Raw genomic sequence first — 17,854 nt, forward strand, 5'->3', positions numbered from 1 at the left:
GATATCTGGCCAAGAACACTCCAGACACCTGGCATACAGCACTTCAAGGACCAGGTCCTGAAGTACTCTCTACCCAGCTGGCCTCAGACTCTTCTCTCCATCTCTGCCCCTGGCCAGGTGAGTTCCCCAAGGCTCTTCCATGTCTGTATGCAGAACAGTGCTCCTGACCTCCACTATTCCATCACCTAAGAGCTGGACCAGAAGTCCCACATCCTTTTACCAGCCTGGGTTCTGCTATTGTCTGTACATAGCTGTGCTGAAGGTGTGTGTGTGTGTGTGTGTGTGTGTGTGTGTGTGTGTGTGTGTGTGTGGTCTGCAATGGTGGGGGAAGCTGCGGCAGAGCCAAGGGGTCCTTAGTTGAGAACTAGATAATCAGAACATTCTAGTATTCCAAGACTTGTCGAGAACTGCTACCAAGTTCCTTCCCAGACCTGAGGAGAACCTCAGTTCTGTCTGAAAAAGGTTCATTCTGTGTCTTCCAAGGCTTCTTGCCAGAGTTCCCCCTTGGTAGAAAAAACAGGCTAAGGGAGTCTGGAGTACGCCCCACCAAAATGTCCTCCCTCATGGGTTGTCCAGGAATTGCTCCTTACAAGGTTTCCAAAAGAACAGCCCAAACACAGCCTCATAACTCCACTTCTTCAAGGCGACAAGGGTCGCACACACTTCCTGTGGCACCAACACCGCTCCTTTTCCTTCTCCAGGCCCCTGTCACCTCTGTCCCTGACAGCAACCCAGGCGACTAAAACTGGGGAAACTGAGTCAGGGCGTTGGAGTCTGCTCATCATTGCCCTCTCCACCATCTGGCAGACCACTCCATGCTCTCTGCATTGGGCGAACTACAATCCTTCTCCCAGGCTTCTGTCCCAGAGTCATTAACTGGAGGTCTAACTTTCACACCAACTCCACTGTACCAGCATCATCCTCTAGCAGGGTCTTCACCACCCAGGTCAGCAGGTCAGGGCCCTGGAGGCTGGCAGGCGGTAGAGGAAGGCAACACATTCTCAGGACAGCTGCAGCCTGCTGCCAATGCGGCAGTTCCAGGTGCTAGGCAGGGCCTCTGTGGCCCTCCTTCGCCCCTCCCTAGTTTGGAGTTTTGCTATTTGCTTGATTTTGTAGTCTTTAACCTGCATCTTGGTGTAAAAGTGCTGGTTTGTGTCAGAGAACAAATTGCACTTTGGCATAAATAGCACCATCCACCCTGCTGAAACCTTTGACAGTTCGATCGTGACTCCAGCAGTTAGAAAGTAACCCTTCTGGGAGGTGTCCCCTGGCCATCCCTTTGCATCCTTCTGGTCTCTGTCTCACTGGACATCTGCACGACATTAGGTTGGTATAGAGGAGGTGGCCTTGGTCACTTCACCTCCTGGAGAAAATGTTAGCAGCTCCAGCCACAGAGGAAGCTGAATTACAGCAGTGTATCTCTTTCTTTGGTCCAGCTCCAAATAGTAACACAGAGACTTTTTTATTAATTATGAAAGCTTGGCCTTAGCTTAGGCTTGTTCCCAACTAACTCTTATAACTTAAATTAACCTGTTTATATTAATCTACATTCTGCCACATGGTTTGTTACTTCTCCTCCATATGGTATGTCCGACTTCCTCTGTGTCTAGCTGACCAATCCTGCACACCTCTGCTTCCTCCCAAAGTTCCTATCTCTCTCTCTCTGGAATCCCTGCCTATCCTCTCCTGCCTAGCTATTGGCCATTCGGCTCTTTATTAAACCAATCAGAAGGTGAGGTCAAACAGAGACATCTTCTCATTGTACACCAAGGTTATCCCACCACACAGCAGGAAGGCTAATTAACTTTCCCGAGGTTACAGAGCTAGTCAGAGAACAGGTCATGTGGTCAACCTTGTGGCTGTAGCACTGAGTTAGATTTCCTCAGCTTCATCTGGTGCTTCCCTGTCCCATCATTCCAGTTCACTCAGACACCTAGCCCAGACAGCCCCATCTTCCTGCCCAGTGACCCAGCAGAACACTGGCTCCTGGCCAAGACCTGGGTGCATCACTCAGAATTGCTGGTGCATTGAGATGGTCGCTCATCTGCTCTGAACACAGTTCCTTTGTAGCAGCTACCCATGTGCCACCCCATCTTCACTACAGGGAGGAGCCCTGTCTCCATGCCCACCCCGTCCTCACTACAGGAAGGAGCCCTGTCTCCATGCCCACCCCGTCCTCACTACAGGAAGGAGCCCTGTCTCCATGCCCACCCCATCCTCACTACAGGAAGGAGCCCTGTCTCCATGCCCACCCCATCCTCACTACAGGGAGGAGCCCTGTCTCCATGCCCACCCCGTCCTCACTACAGGAAGGAGCCCTGTCTCCATGCCCAGAGTTGCAGAAGACTCAGGCTGCCTCTCCTGACTTCCGGCTCTGGCTCCTGGTGGCTACTTCCTCCTCATTTCTGCTACACCTTCCCCATCAGCACCCAGGAAAGCTCTGAGACGAGCTGAGGGCTCTCTGGCCTTTACAGTCCTCGTCACTGGGACGGGGACTCCGTGGAGCCAGTCACCGGAAGACAGGTGGCCTCTGCCTGTCCCACCAGCCGTCTGACCCAGGATTTCCCCCACGACTATTACCAAAACTGTGTGCGGCATATCTGAGCCACCATAGATACAGGGGAAGCTCCTCTGTGGCCTAGGGGTTCTGAAAGCCTCACTGTCTGCCACACCTCTGTTCAACTGTGCATCACCCTCCCCACCCCATGCCCATAAACCCACCTCTGGATTCTCAGGGCCTTCCTGTCTTGCCTTTTACTTCCCAGCTGTGGGACCTTGGATAAGTCTCTTAGCCTCTCATGTCTATTTCCTCATGTGACAGTGTAGGAAAGTTGAGCACCTGTCTCGTAAACTGCTGTTAAGACCAACTGCGAAGCCCTAACATCAGACACAGGTGAGACAGACCTGCTTTCTGAGTGTGAGCTGTTAACGTGATTGTTTTTATCAGGTATGGTCTGTGACTGTTCACCCATACACAGTCACTGCTCCACACCAAATCTTCACCAGGTCCACACTGCTCTCTTTCTCCCCCAGGGAGGTGTCCTTGGTTACACAGAGCTCTCGCCTTCACTCTGGACATGTGGTCTCCTTTGGGTCCCCGCCTCCTCCAGGAGCCTGCCTAAGCACCTCTGTACTCCCTGGCATTATGACAGTGCTACTGCTGCTCTGGAGACTCGTGTGGCTCCGTGTGTGTGTGTGTGTGTGTGTGTGTGTGTGTGTGTGTGTGTGTGTGTGCGCGCAGCGCGCGCACGCTCGTGTGTGTTCAGGTGCACACACCTGTGTACACACAGAGGATATCAGATCCCTCAGAGCTGGAGTTCCAGGCATTTGTGGGATGCTTGTTACACCCGTGCTGGATCCAAACCCCAGTCCACACTGCTCAGCAGGAAGCCGACATCACTACTAAGCCATCTCTCCAGCCCTGTGAGATGGTTTGTTTTGTTTAGGTTTTTGTTTTTGTCATAATAGAGTTGATAGTGTCTTAGAATCTTCCCCTAGAATCTTCCTCCTCTCTTCAATGTTGATAAGTCATTTGACTAAAAAATAAAATAAAATAAAACAAACCTTGCCAGTGATCAAAACACATCTGCAGGCCAACAGGGCCCTGAGATTGCACACACACACACACACACACACACACACACACACACACACGCCTAGTCACACTGAAAGGAAGCCCACAACTGACCAAAGAACAGATCCCGGCAAAGTCCAAGTCCAATTTGGTAAACCAATGAGTTCTACTGGGGTTACTTACAGGAGTATGGGGGAGGGGTTACTTACAGGAGTATGGGGGAGGGGTTACTTACAGGAGTATGGGGGAGGGGTTACTTACAGGAGTATGGGGGAGGGGTTACTTGCAGGAGTATGGGGGAGGGGTTACTTACAGCAGCAGAAATGACTCAAAGACCACTTTGTCACCACAGCCCGCTCCAGCATGGGTGACAGCTCACAAAGCTGGGAGCTTGGAACACACTGCACAGTCTGCAGGCAGCTCAAACGGGTTGGAGAGGGCCCTTTCCGGGCAGCTCGGCTGGCCTCTGCTTTTTCTGCTGGACCTCCCTGAAAGTCCTCTTCCCAGCTTGGCTTCTCTGAGATTGACTAGCAGGCCTGTTATGTTTATGTACTCTTGGGGGTGGGCAGGGCCTGGAGGATCTGGTCAGTTTCAGGGACTTCCTGAAGCCATTTTGAGTTGTTTATTTTCCGTTCCCTGATGTTGGTCAGTCTTGGAGGAAACCGCTATGAACCCCTGCAGATTCCATTCCCCTGGGACAGCCTCCCGTTAGGCCTCAGCTGGGTTCTCTCCTCCCTGCTGCCTTCCGTGAACTCAGCTGCCCTGCCTCATCTCACCTTACCACGGCCACCGTCACTTGTTCGGTGGCCAGGTGAGTCAGTATCACACCTAGGGTGGCAAACAGCACCCCAGGAGGAAGGAACTGAGCACAAGCACCAGTGGACCTGTACTGACTAAATTTGGGGTGTCCACTTGACTTCAGTTCCTGGATGCCCAATATTCCTACCCACCCGGAGCCACCACCAAAAGTCAGGCAGACTCGGTGGCCTCCCTTCCTGAGGTCAGTGCCGAGTACCATGTTCTCGTGCTCCACTGGGCATCAGCAATGAAAGGAAGCCCGGGGTGGGGATGGGAGGGAGTCTTGGGACAATAGAGACCTTGGAGACAGTAAGTTATTTGAAGGATGCCCTTGGCAGGGCGGGCTCCTTGGAGTGACTTGAGGGAGCTTGTGGGTGTGACTTAGGGTAATATGGATTCCTAGCAGGTGGAGCTGAGCCTTCAGAGTTTTGATGAGTGTGGCTTGGGACAGTTCAGTTTCTTGTTAGCTGATGGTCTTTTGTCCACGTGGTGCATGGCTTATGTTTCAAGCTGGACTCATCTCGGGGTCTGGCTCGCCTAGGTAGGGATTGGGTAACTAAGTCTCTGTAGGAGGGCACTTCGGAGGGACCAGAACTGCGAGTTAAAAGGTAGGGTCCAGGCCTCAGCGTTTTTCCTCCGTCCGCACCCTCATCAGTACCTGGGCACCTACCCAGACAAGCACTTCACTGAGGACCCTCCATGGCAGAAGCCGCCTGGCCTGAATCTCTAGGGCTATTAAGGATTGGAACCTAGAAGCGGGAACCTGGTGCTGCCCTATGCCTACCTAGATGGCAAAGAACAGCATGGCCGTGTGTGGATCACCCCCAGACCACAGCCTGCTGCCCAGGAAACCGCCACACACTCTCGGCACCGGGGCAGTGTTTGAAGTGATTTTATTGGAAAATAGGAGGCAGTGTGTGGAAAGGTAGGCAGAAGGGCGGGACTAGATGGAAATGCTGTTCTCAATCAGCACCGGGTCCAGGTAGTAGTATGGGATGGTGAGGCACTTATTGCGCTGTCGGATGTTGTGAGAGATCTGAGCGAGGTTCTGACGGAAAGCCTCAATACTCCTCCGAGGGGCCTCCTCCACAAAATGGATGTCTGGGAAGTGGCCAAGCGGCCGCTGCAGGACACAGAACCAGGCGTTGGTTCAAAGCCAAGCCATATTACCCAAGCCTTTCTGCAGCCTCCCACTTCCTGTTCCCTGTCCCCGACACCCCTCAACCGTCCTTGCCACCTCCTCCCGCCCCCGGCCATGCTCAGGAGCCCCCGTACCCTGTCATCGGGCTCCCGGCACAGAGTCCAGAGCACTAAGAGCACAATGCATGTGGTCTTCACGTCCGGCAAAGTGTCCATGTAGGTCTGCATCGTAGATAGTCCTTTGGCCTGCATCGGAGGGTTCCGCATGGACGATGGGAAGTTGGGCATCCAAGAGGTGAACTCTAGCTGGAGTGGAGTAGAAGAGGTATTCTGGGTGAGAAGACACCCAGTTCCCACAAACCAAGCCTGGGTACCCCTCTCCAATGGTTGACTTAGACCCCCGCCCCGGAAGACCCTGGTTTGGATCGGTGGAGCAGATATCACGGATGGGCCTGCAGGTGGGGTGGGGCAGAGAAACTGGGCCAGGGTTACAACTGACGCTGAGGTTAAAGAGGGATTCAGTTGAGACAAGCTGGGGCTGGACCAGGGATAGACTGGGATTGAGGTTGGAGTCCGCTGTTCAGGAGGACCAGGGCTGAGGCTGGTGAGCACAGGTACCTGGCCTGTGTTGACAGCCGCATGCCTGGCTGAGCAGGTGTACATGACCATCGTGACATACTCGATCAGCTCAGGTACCGTCCGCAAGCAGGTGGGAAAGCCTGAGGGATTGTGAAACAGACCATGCCACGTTAGTCCCAGACCAGGCCTGGTGCCCAGCAGAGGGCGCCTCGACGCCCAGACGCCTCTCTTGTCAATAGTCCAAGTGGCTGCCCGCCGTTCCTTCATTCAACCTGCTCTGCCCTCCTGTGGCCAAAAACCTTCTTCCCCAATCCAGCCCAGGACTGCGATCCGTCATTTCCAGCCCTTAGCTAGCTGTGGAACTCTGCATCCTCACAGCCCTTATCCTGCTTAAATCCCGTCACCTCTCTCCTGGATACCAAAACATCATCCTAAACTGTCCGGCCCATCTGCGTGCGCTGATATTCTAACACGTAAGCCCGACCTTTTTGCAGAACTCTCAGCGACCCCTCTGACCCTCAGGATAGTCCCAAACTCCTCAACCAGGGTGTATGGCTTGGTGTCTGCCATCAGGAGGAGTCTGCTGACCCTCACCCTCAGTCCCAGAGGCAGGAGGACACATTCCCTATGCCGCTTCTGGCTTTTGGGCTTTTCTACATGCCGCTCACACTCAGCAGCCCAGTCCCCATGTGCCCCTCCATCAGGAAAGGACACATGCTGACCTCATCACACACAGCTCTTACTAAATGTCACCCAAGACCCCCAGTCTCAGCCAGACCGTGATTTGCAGCTTCTCCATTCCCACCATGGGCCCACTACTCCAAACTGGGTGAACTGCCTCCTTGGGCTGCTCCAGATCCTTCATTCCTGCCTCAGGCTCCCCTAAACTGCTCTGGTTCTGCCATAGTGGAAATGCCTGTTCACCAGTGCAACCCCTCCAGGCCAGTTCCTGAACATCTTGGTGACACCGGTACCTGTCGTGGTCCCCTTTGCATCCTCAGTAGCGGGCAGCCATGCATCATAGCTGCTCGATGAGCATTTGCTGAGTGTGTACCTGTGTTACGACCCCATGATGCTTTCCACCCCTCTCCTGGAGCCTGCCACCCCGCTACCCCCACCCTAGCGCCTCAACTACCGTACACTGTCCTTTCTCATTGAACGCCACAACCCATTCCCTGGCCCACAAAGGCTTGTTTCTAGGAAGAAGGACTGAGACCCTCCCAGGTCTCAGCAGAGACAACGTGTAGCCCCTAAACTCAGAGAAGGCACCAGTTGCTTTGTCCCCCCAACCCCAGCCGGTGCTCCATGGCCCAGGGCAAGGTCCTGTGAAGATCCTAAGACAGACAGTGTCTGGGCCTTCTTCAGCCTACAGGGAGACAGGCACAAACCAGGAAGGTCCCCGGGGGACACATCTGGAGATGTCCCCTGAGCCCCAGGCCCCTGGGGGGCCCCGTGCCCATACCTGAGCTCTCTCGCTCCAGGAGGCACTCCTTGAATATCTCCTGCACCCAGCACTGCAGTTCCGGGTCACCCTCCACAGTGGCGTCATTCGGGTAATAGTAAGTGATGATCTCTGTCACATACCTGCCCAGGAGACGGAGCCTCAGTTCAGAGTTTCTCCCCCATCCCCAGGTCACGCTGGCTTTGGCTGGCCTCAGAGCCACCCCAGCCAGGCCTGTAGTAGGCAAGGCCTGTGGGGGTTACGGGGAGACCAGAAACTACTTAGGCTTTTTGTAAAGTGTAAACAAAGTTACTCTTTCTTTCCCGCAGAAAGAGCCAAGGGGGGCCCTCAAGCAGTTCAGAGCCGGGGAGGGGTCTGTGGTGCAGAGCTAGGCTGGAGGCCAGGTCCATCAGGCACACGCAGCAGGTGTCAGAACAACCCCAAGCCCCAGGTAACGCCCAAGCCCAGGTCCTCAAAAGTTCCCACACCCCTCCAACATTCCAGGTGTCTGTCCACCTGGGTACCACTGGCTGCTGTCCCCACCTCACCTCTCCATCGCATACCACACCGCCAAGCTGTCGTCTCGGAAATAATACCCAGGCAGGTCCTGGACCCCACGCTCCACAAAGTCATTGGGGATGCAGAGGCTTTTGTAGGTGAGCTCAGACAGAGCCCGAACCATCACTTCTGCGAAACCCTCGAGGCCCAGAGACATGGCCTTGAGGGAGAAAGAACTGCATGAGCATCCCTCTGAGCCTGCTCCCTAAATGCTGTGTTACTTCAGTCCCTCCAGGACTCACCATGGGAATAGCCTGCCCAAGGTCCAGGGACCTTTACGTTCCAAGCCCTGGCTCTGTAGCCCACATAGGATCCTCTCACACACCTCCCCCACCCCACCCCCAGAATCTTAAACCAGTGGAAGCTCTGCTTTAAGACTAACTGCAAAGTCCAGAGGAAGACAAGGGTCTTGTTGGAGTCAGGGGCGAGAGTCTTACCCTGGCAGAGAGACCCCCCTTGTTGAGAAGGAGGGCCCGCCCGATGCTATTGATCTGGACGTTGTATCGGGTGTGAGGAATGAGGAGCTGAGCAGGAAGGCAAGGAGAACAATGAGAAGAGCTGAGATTGCTCCAAGGACCTCAGCACCCCTCCACCTGCAACATCAGGCCCCATCCCCACACTTCGGGAAGTCCCCACCACAAAGCCCTCTTTGGGGATCCCTCAGATGCCTCCCAGGGCTCACTGAACCCCCTCCCTCCCCACAGAGCAGATGCAGAAGCTTTCAAAACCCGCTTCCCCCAGAGCCTCTACCTTGTACAGGGGATGGCACATGGGCAGGTTCCTCAGCAGAGCCAGACAAAAAGCTTCCCCGATGAGGTGGCTCTCCAGCAAGTGTGCCACGGCCTCGTGGCAGTAGAACTCAGCGTAGCGCACCCACGTCTTAGCCAACAGCCAGTCCCATTCGGAATCGTTGGGCAGGAAGATGGGACAGTCAGGCCCAGGGGTCTGGCTGAGCTAGGGGCGGGGAAAGAAGGGGGTTAACCAGGGTAGAAACCTCTGCTGGAGGAGGCAGAGGAGCTCTGTACTCCGGTCCATCTGGCTTTTGAGCATCCCAGGGTCCTTCCTGGACCTGTCTCTGCCCAGCCGCTCCCACTTTCTTTCAGACAGATCTCTGAGTTCGAGACCAGCCTGGTCTACAGAACAAGATCCAGGACAGCCAAGGTGAAAGCCTGTCTTGAAAAACCAAAAGAAGAAGGAGAAGCAGCAGCAGCAGCAGCAACTCCGGCCATCGAATCATGATGGTCCACGCCCTGAATTCCAGCACTCTGGAGACAGAGGCAGATGGATCTCTGTGAGGTCCAAGCCAGCCTAGGATATACAGCGAGTTCTAGGCCAGCCAGGACTGGATAGTAAACTCCTGGCTGAAGATGCGGGGAGGGGAAGGTTGGGTGGGGGAAAAGGAGGAAAAGAGGAAGAAAAGGAGAAAAGGGGGGAGGCAGCAACAGCAGAAGGGGGGTTGGGGGCTGGTTCAGAAACTCCCTCTTTTGATAATCCGTCTACCACAACCTCCATGCCACCGGGTCGGGCACAGTGGTACAAGATCAAAGTACCCAGTTGCTGGGCTTGGGAGGGAGGGGAAGCTGTCGTTGAAATCTAGCCTACAGTGTTCCACTTCTGAGCCAGATCATCCAGGGCTTGGCTGGTACCTCCAGAAAAGAACCTTTTTCTAATTTATAAACAACCCTCGTGAGGACCCGTGAGGAAGGAACGCCTCCGTTTCTCCTCCTGCCAGACCAGAAGACTAGGAAGCTGCTGAGTGTGAACCCCTCAGTCCTTCAGCAGAGGCTGTTCTGCAGGAGGATGAGTGAGCGACATCAGCAAGACAAGCTCCACCCACCTGGCCCATAGCCATCTGGTCAGCTATGTGCACGTACTCACAGCATGCACATTTCACACCCGGGGCTTACGAATGAGAGCACCACAGGGCCCCAGATTCATATACAGGCACCAAATATAATGGCAACACCCAGGTATACGTATGTAAGGAGATGGGTTCTCATCCCAGGCTCCGCATGACCACACGTGGGTCAGCTTATGCATATACATGGGAAGATTCTCAGATGTATAGACAGGGCTGTACGCGGGGCTTTACACATGCATTCACACTGACATGGACTTACTCACAAGTACACAGGCTTCCACAATCATAAACATACAGAGGGACCTGTATGCACGTAGGATCAGCACTGGCCACAGGCTCACACAGTAGCCCCACCCTCGCTCTCCCTTAGTACCTGAATGGCAATGGGCATCATGTTGCCATCAGGACAGAAGTACAGCAAGCAGATGGGGGCGCAGTGGTGCTGCTTATGACCATTGAGCTCCACGGTCGGGATGCCCTCCAAGATGCGGTAGTCTGCCAGGTAAATGTTCCCCTTCTGGAAGGGAATCACCATGGGCAAGCGGTTAGTTGCTAAGATAGGGTATCGAGAAGCCAGGCTTTAGGTGTAGCGCGTACTGCCCCCAAGGCTCAGTTGTGGGATGGGGAGAGGGAAGTGAGGGGTGCTGGTTTGGGCGAGACTCGAAGGGACCTCGTCGATGGGATGGCATAGAGATACCCAAGAGGAAGCCAGGGACAAGGCCCAGGGTAAACCAGAGAGGGCCTCACCTCCAGCTCTGCTTGCAGACATGTTCCCTCACCCAGGAACGGGGCCACCATTTCATCTGTAACTGGGAATTTGTCTGGGATCTGCGTGCACCTTCGGATCAGGCCTGGGTTGAGGCCATTGAGGTACTGGTACCCAAAGAAGCTGTCCTCCCTCCAATGCTCAATCACATACTCTGAGGGGACAGCACAGGGGTGTCACAGGGTAGTCTCGCACCCGCCCAGGGACGGAGAGACGAAAGACAGAAAACAGTGGACATCAAGATGGCTCTGGAAGGAACGTGAAGTCCCTGGCTTTGCGTTGAATGGCTAGAGGGACACAGGACGATGATTTTCAAAAGGCTCAAAAACGGTGTGCCCAACTGATTCTCAAATGACCCCTCAGTTGCTCCCATTTGAACCCGCCGACCCCAGGAAAGAAGGCTGCCTCTTGCCCCAGAGACCACCTGGCTGCCTCATGTTCTACTGAGATGACCCACCCCATACCAGAGACAACCGTCTTGGTAGCAGGGAAGATATTCTTGATGTCCTTTAGTCTCCTCCAGGAACGTTTGCGATCCACCAGGCCACGCAGTTTGAAAGCCAGTGCCCTAGAAGGTGAAATTCAAGGCGTAGCATGTCAAAGGGGCGCTAGGTACACAGGGGAAACGATAGGCCACCTACTCACTGGAGTCTCTGGGCCCCAGGGTCTCTAGATCCCATGTCTCGGGGCCTTCTTTCTCTAGGTCTGTGAGTGTCAAGTGTCAGGTTTCCTACTCGGCCTTCCCGACTCCCCCAGCCTTTGTGACCTGACGCCATGCTGAAGGTGGGTAGATGGGGGAGGGGCTGTCTCTGCAGGTCTCCTCACTCTTGCACACTCACATGGGCCCTAGGCGGTAGAAGAAGGAGGCTGTCTTGACGAAGGAGAAACGAAGATTTGAGTTTAAGAACCTGGTGGCCTTAATGTTGATGAGAATTGGGAATCCTGGAATATAACCGTTCCACCTGTGGGAAAAGAGCAGGGCTGGAGCCTGGAACCTGCTGTCCAGGGGGCAGGGAGGGGCAGGTACCGGTCTTGCAGAAGCCGGGCTAGGCCAGCTTCTGGTCCTTACTCGGGCCGGTTGGGGTTGCGGCACCGTCGGGCAGGAGGGTGATAACTGGGAATGTCCACGTAGTTGGGAAGGCCAGGAACGAAGACCCTCCAGCTGCAAAGAGAATCCAAGTTCATGGGTCCTGGTACCCAGGCATTACTCTAGACAACACACAGCTGTCCAGACCCACCACCAAGCCCTGGACCTCCCATGGTACCCTCCCACTCACTGGTAGAAGTCCTTCTTGGCTCTGATCTCTTCTTGTCTGTGTTCCAAAAGGATGGGGAGGGTGTCATCTGCTGTTGTCTTTCCTGTAGTGAAACCGTGAAACCGGAAGGAGGCTCAAGGCTGTCCCTCTCCCCTGCCCACCCCTGCTGGCTTCAAAGAGAAGGCATTCACTTCCATCCCCGGGGCAGCTCTCAGGAAGGGGAGCTAAGGATAGGGAAGGCCCCCTTAGGAGACAGACACTATATCTCCCCGATACTCCAGCTCTACCCTTCAGGTTCTCTATGAAGTCCCTCTTCTAGACCCACTGAAGTCGTGGTAACCAATAGTTCTGGAGAGTTCACATTGCAAGGCACTAACACACTGTGTTTATATTAATAATTTTTTTTTTTTTTTGGTTTTTCGAGACAGGGTTTCTCTGTGTAGCTTTGCGCCTTTCCTGGAACTCGCTTTGGAGACCAGGCTGGCCTCGAACTCACAGAGATCCGCCTGGCTCTGCCTCCCGAGTGCTGGGATTAAAGGCGTGCGCCACCACCGCCCGGCTTATATTAATAATTTAAGATACACAAGAACAACCTAATGAGATAGATAACCCCTTTCCACAAATCCAAAATATGAAAGTCTGTAGAAATCCAGTTTGTTTCACAACAAACTCATTGTTAGGATCTAAATTTACCCGAAGCTATACATAGGATTTGTTTGCGACAGGATTTCAATACGTATTTCAGGCTGGCCTTGAACTCATGATCCTCCTGCCTCAGCCTTCCAAGTGCCGGGATTGCAGGCCTGCACGACTCTGCCTGGATATATACAGTCGTTATTTAACTCACCTGGTATAACTAAAGCTTTGATTAGAAATGTTAGTATGTGTGATTAGGAATACCCTAGTGATAGAAGTTTCATATAATGTACGTGTGTGTGTGTGTGTGTGTGTGTGTGTGTGTGTCACATTTCTAGTCTAAAAATCCAAAGTGTTTCCAAATCTAAAGCTTCTTATATACCAATAGAATGCCACAAGTGGAAAATTCCAACCTTGACCTCATGTCAGAGTAAAAAATGCAGGCACACTAAAATGTTGCATGAATACCTTTAGCCTAAATATGTTAAAAGGCATAAATAAAACATAAATTTGATGTTTAAACTTGAATCTCATCCCTGAGATAGCTCATATATATGCAAATATTTTTAAAAATCCAAACTGCTTTTGATTCAACCATTTCAGATAAGAAATACCCAACTTGTAGATACAAAGATAAATATAAAACAAAATATGCATCTGGGGCTGAAGAGGTGGCTTGGTAGTTAAGAGCACTTGCTGTTCTTGTAGAGGACCCAGGTTTGGTTTCCAGTACCCACAGGATATTGGCCCTCTTCTGGCCTTCTTGGGCATCAGGCATGCATGTAGTGCACATACATTACATGCAAGAAAAACATTCATACACGTAAAACAAAAATTAATGAATATTTTAATGTGTCTCTATACTGTATATACACACATATGTACATATACACACATATGAACATGTACACACATATGAACTTATACATGTATGTAGCTTCTAAAGAAAATCTAAATTTCAAAATACTTCTGGCCCTAACAATTTCGACTAGAAACTGTCCTGTCACGCCCATTTTACAAGGGGAAAACAGTATTACCAGGAAAAAGCAGCTAAGCTGTGATTCGGCCCACGGCAGGCTGCTTCTGGCCCTCATCCCCCACCTAGTAACAGCCTTGCAGTTGAGCCTTTCTGGAGTCCCTTCCAGGTGGTATATCACTGCATCCTCACACCACTGCTATGCAGTAGGTTCTGTTCTTCATTCGTTTTACAGCCAAAGGCACCAAAACTTAAAAAGACCACAGAAATGTGCCTACATGTCCAAAAAATAAATGACGGAGATGGGGGCGAAACTCCAGATCCAACTCTCTCCAGCCCCCTGACTGACTGCCCCAGGCTGGTATGTGCCCATCAGTACAGCCCCATCGTTTCTCTCCAGGCCCTCACCTTGCCGTCCTCCTCCTATTTCCACATGCCTCAGCTCCTCCCGCTGCACTCTGGGAATGGTGCCCCCTGGAATTAGGCAACCCAGATTCCCAGGTTGGCTCCATCCCCAGGGCGGAAGCCTGACTCCTTCGAGGGCCCAGGAGGATGACTCAAGTCTCCCTGCCCCGGTGTTGCGTGGCAGCCACCCCACCCAACCCCATTCTTGCCCAGCCAGCTAGTGTCACCTGCCTGTCCCCTGCCCGTCCCCTTCCATGCCACACAGACCTATCACCATGGGAAGGTACTCTGCGTCCCCAGTGACTCTCATGATGACATCCTCACCCTCCCCTAGACCAACCTCCCCAGCCTCAGCCTCTCCTTTCCCCTTGGCCCCATTCCCTCCTCCAAGGAGAATATTCTAGCACAGGGAAATGAATGGGCAGTCTTCTGCAGAAAGGATGGGGCCCCAGACACCACCATCCTCAGTTACGCCTGCAGAAGCTCAAGGGGTAGCACCATGAGGTATAAGAGAAGATGGACGTCATGCCACCATCCACAGCCGCGTTTAGGAAGCTCCTCATGTGGCTAGACGAAGGCTTATGGCAGAGGGAGATGTGTGCAGCTCAGGCACTCAGGTCCTAGCTCTCTCCCTCAGGAGCAACCACACATCCCGAAAAAAGCAAGGCAGCTTTCCTCTTGCTTCCAGGTCTGTCATTCCCTCCATCCAGGAGCAGCCAGGAAGTCTGAATGAATAACAAGGTCTCCTATGGGAGCAGGAAGACCCTTGATGGGTAAAGGAGGCCTTTGGGGATAGCAACGAATCCTGTTAAGAAACTAAGGTGTCGGGGCTGGAGAGATGGCTCAGAGGTTAAGAGCACTGGCTGTTTTTCCAGAGGTCCTGAGTTCAATTCCCAGCAACCACATGGTGGCTCACAACCATCTAGAATGAGAATCTGGTGCCCTCTTCTGGCGTGCAGACGTACATACAGACAGAACATTGTATACATAATAAATAAATCTTTAAAAAAAAAAAAAGAAAAGAAAAAAAAAGAGACAAGAAACTAAGGTGTCTGTCCCATTAGAGTAGCCGAGTTCTCTGGAGCAACAAATGGTGTGTGTGTGTGTGTGTGTGTGTGTGTGTGTGTGTGTGTGTGTGTGTGTAAAGAGAGAGAAAATATAGCTAATAAACTAATAGGACTTCTAAGTAGAATAATGGGGTATCATATATATATAATATATATGATATCATATATATATAATACATATAAAATGTTCAACTAGGAAACCACTAAGTGCTTGTCTACCATACATAAGGCCCTGAGTTCAAATCCCTAGTATCACAAAAGGAAAGAAAATCAGGCCAATGAGATTGGTTGTGTGGGTATGGGCCCTTTCTGCCCAGCCACATAACTGACTGAGTTTGAGCATCAGGGTTCCCATGGTAGAAAGAGAGGACCATCTCTCACAAACTGCCCTTTGATCTCCACGGTCACACACAAAATAAACAACAACAACAACAACAAAGCATCAAGATCATACACAAGGCTTGGCGTGGTAGCACATGCCTTTAATCCCAGCACCCAGGAGGCAGAGGTAGGAGGAGGTGAGATCACTGGTCCACATAGCGAGCTCCAGGACAGCCAGGACTACAGAGAGAGACCCTTTCTCAAACAAACAATCAGACCATATACAACACCTTGGTGACCTGGAGAACTAAGAAACTAATAAGACTTCTGAGTGGAACACAGGTCCAGCTGGAAAAATGGAGTATCCTGTTGTGGAAACAGAATCCTGCTCCAGAAATCTACTGAGGGCTTTGTAGCATGCCAGGCATCCAACAGGAGTCAAGAGAGAGTGGAGCGAGTGGGGAAGAGTGATCTGGGAATGCTCTCTGCTGCATGATGCTGATAGTGGTCCCTGGGCTTCATGTGCTTGGGTTCCTCCAGTGTGCAGCCCCAAGCTGGGCCCAGAGCAGCAACAGTGACTGGGGATGGCCATGGCAGGAGATCCCTGGAGTTCCCAGTGCCTGACTGGCTGGATAGGATCCTGGGGTGGCCAGTATAGCAGTGCTGGGCTAGAGTGAGGAAACTCACTGCATAGGATATGGGGCGGGGAGGGGGTTGGTGCCGGCTCACCTGTGGCCTCCCGGAGGGCCAGGGTCTCGTAGCCATCCATCCACTGGTAAGCTGGGAAGTGGTAGACACGGCAGTTGGGGGCACAAATCTGCACATAGTTGCAGTACCAGGGGTCCTTTGGTAAGAAGGCATGGGGCTCCTTGTGCAGACGGATGATGATAAGCTCCCCCAGGTCCTGCTGGCACTGCACGGTGTACTCATCCACCTGCACAAAACACAGGGGCTAAGTGACTTGGCCAGTTCCTCAGACCTCCCACGAGGCTGGCCCTTTACCTAGGCCCTGCTCAGGTTAGTGACACTCACCTCCTGGACTGGAGGTTGTACAGAGGCAAAGACAAAGACAAAGAGAGGGCACAGCTGTGAACCTTCTAACTCGGCTTTCCTCTGCTGGGCCCATCTACCCAGGGCAGGGAAGGACCACGGCCTTATCCCTCCTTCCTACTTCTAAGGTCCTGTCTTCTACCCCCTTCCCCAGCCACTTGAGGCTGCAGGAGTCATTTAGAGTCTTAGGAGCCGATATAGCAGGAGTCAAAGACCAGGGCTTCCCAGCAACCTTCAGTCTTAGAGTGGAAAGGTGGGGTCCCCCCAGGCCCTTCTCCCACTTCTTAAGGAAGATGTAAGAATTCAGAAGTGGCCACACAGATGGAGGAGCCTATTCAGGTCACATAGGAGCAGGTGGCTATCAAAATCACGGAGTGTCTTCCACCAGGGCAAAGCAACAGGTCCCCACTGGCCAGGCTGGTCGGATGCCATTTGAAGTCACAGAGAATCCAATGCAAATGCAAGCCAGTTGTGATGCAACTGGGCTGAGAAAGAGTAAGAATGGAAGAGGTGGTAGAAAGGGGTGAGGATGGAAGGAGCGGAAAGGGCTGAGATGGATGAGCTCAGGGAGAAGAGAGGGAGGGAGTGAGGAAGGGAGAGAGAGACAGAGACAGAGACAGAAGAGAGACAGAGAAACAGGAGGGAGAAGGGTGGGTTGTTTGGAAGGGACGAGAGAAGAGGGAGCCAAGGCGAGCATGGTTGGGGGGGGGGGGTAGGGAGCCACCTGGGAGTCCACAGCGGCTCTCCCCTGGCTCAGCTCTGGCTCCCTCCCCGATGCCTCCATCCATCCTGAGCATCCATCCATCCTGGGTGACACACACACACTCACCGCCCCAGTGGCAAAGTCTCTCCCAAAGTGGTTCAACGGCTGCTTATGGCTCTCTCCTTGGGTGCCCACGATGGTCAGTGAAATGTTGTCCAACGTCCCCGAAAAGAAGTCAGTGCCCGTGGCCACCTTGACTTTGTAGGTGGCCATGGCCGCTCTTCAGGAGGCAAGAGAGGGCTCAATCCCGGACACTGTGGCTGGAGCCACACAGTTGGAAACAACGCAGGCAAGGGACGCCAGAAGAGTTGACTGGGTCAAACCCCGCGACGGAACAGTCAGCGGGAACCACTGCCCGGAGGATGCCTCTGGAGCCGGGAGCAGCTGCTGCCCTTGGCGGGCGGGCGGGCGGGCGGGATGTGAGCCGCGCAGGTGGGGCGGGGCCGGGCCAGTGGCTGGTGAGCAGGCGTCTGCACTTGAACCCTGTAGGAGCTGATGGGGAGGAACCACAGGCAGGGCTCCGGGTCTGCCCCTGAGAGGGGCGGATGGAAGATGCTTCGGCTGAAGCAGCCTTCAGGGTGTGGGAGCTGCCCAGGCTGAGCCAGGGCCCCAGGGAAGTTGGGGGAGGGGGCGGGGCAGGGACTTCAGATCTTTATCAAACTA

At 53.2% G+C, this 17,854-nt stretch overlaps 1 protein-coding gene across 1 annotated transcript; it reads right to left on the reverse strand.

Moving 5' to 3' along the window:
• Positions 1-5,314: 5,314 nt before the first annotated feature.
• Alox12b (arachidonate 12-lipoxygenase, 12R type) lies at positions 5,315-17,557 on the reverse strand. Its single transcript, XM_052757586.1, has 15 exons — positions 17,258-17,557; positions 16,108-16,312; positions 11,995-12,076; positions 11,787-11,879; positions 11,557-11,679; positions 11,182-11,285; positions 10,699-10,871; positions 10,325-10,468; positions 8,841-9,044; positions 8,528-8,614; positions 8,081-8,250; positions 7,554-7,675; positions 6,131-6,231; positions 5,648-5,818; positions 5,315-5,495 (listed from the first exon to the last, which is right to left on the reverse strand). Exons 1-15 carry the CDS (start codon positions 17,402-17,404, stop codon positions 5,316-5,318), a joined length of 2,106 nt encoding a protein of 701 aa, XP_052613546.1. The 5' UTR covers positions 17,405-17,557; the 3' UTR covers position 5,315.
• Positions 17,558-17,854: the final 297 nt, after the last annotated feature.

This window comes from Peromyscus californicus, unplaced genomic scaffold, assembly GCF_007827085.1.
Source record: "Peromyscus californicus insignis strain IS unplaced genomic scaffold, ASM782708v3 Scaffold_3__1_contigs__length_106647218, whole genome shotgun sequence".
Taxonomy (NCBI): domain Eukaryota; kingdom Metazoa; phylum Chordata; class Mammalia; order Rodentia; family Cricetidae; genus Peromyscus; species Peromyscus californicus.

Bases quoted from the DNA above. Each gene is read 5' to 3' on its own strand.
- Alox12b (XM_052757586.1), bottom strand. From the start codon at position 17,404: ATGGCCACCTACAAAGTCAAGGTGGCCACGGGCACTGACTTCTTTTCG. The intron at 11,880-11,994 runs GTGAGTGGGAGG...TTCTCTTTGCAG, and splicing joins GCCAAGAAGGACTTCTACCA to CTGGAGGGTCTTCGTTCCTG. The intron at 5,496-5,647 runs GTACGGGGGCTC...TGTGTCCTGCAG, and splicing joins GCCGGGAGCCCGATGACAGG to CGGCCGCTTGGCCACTTCCC.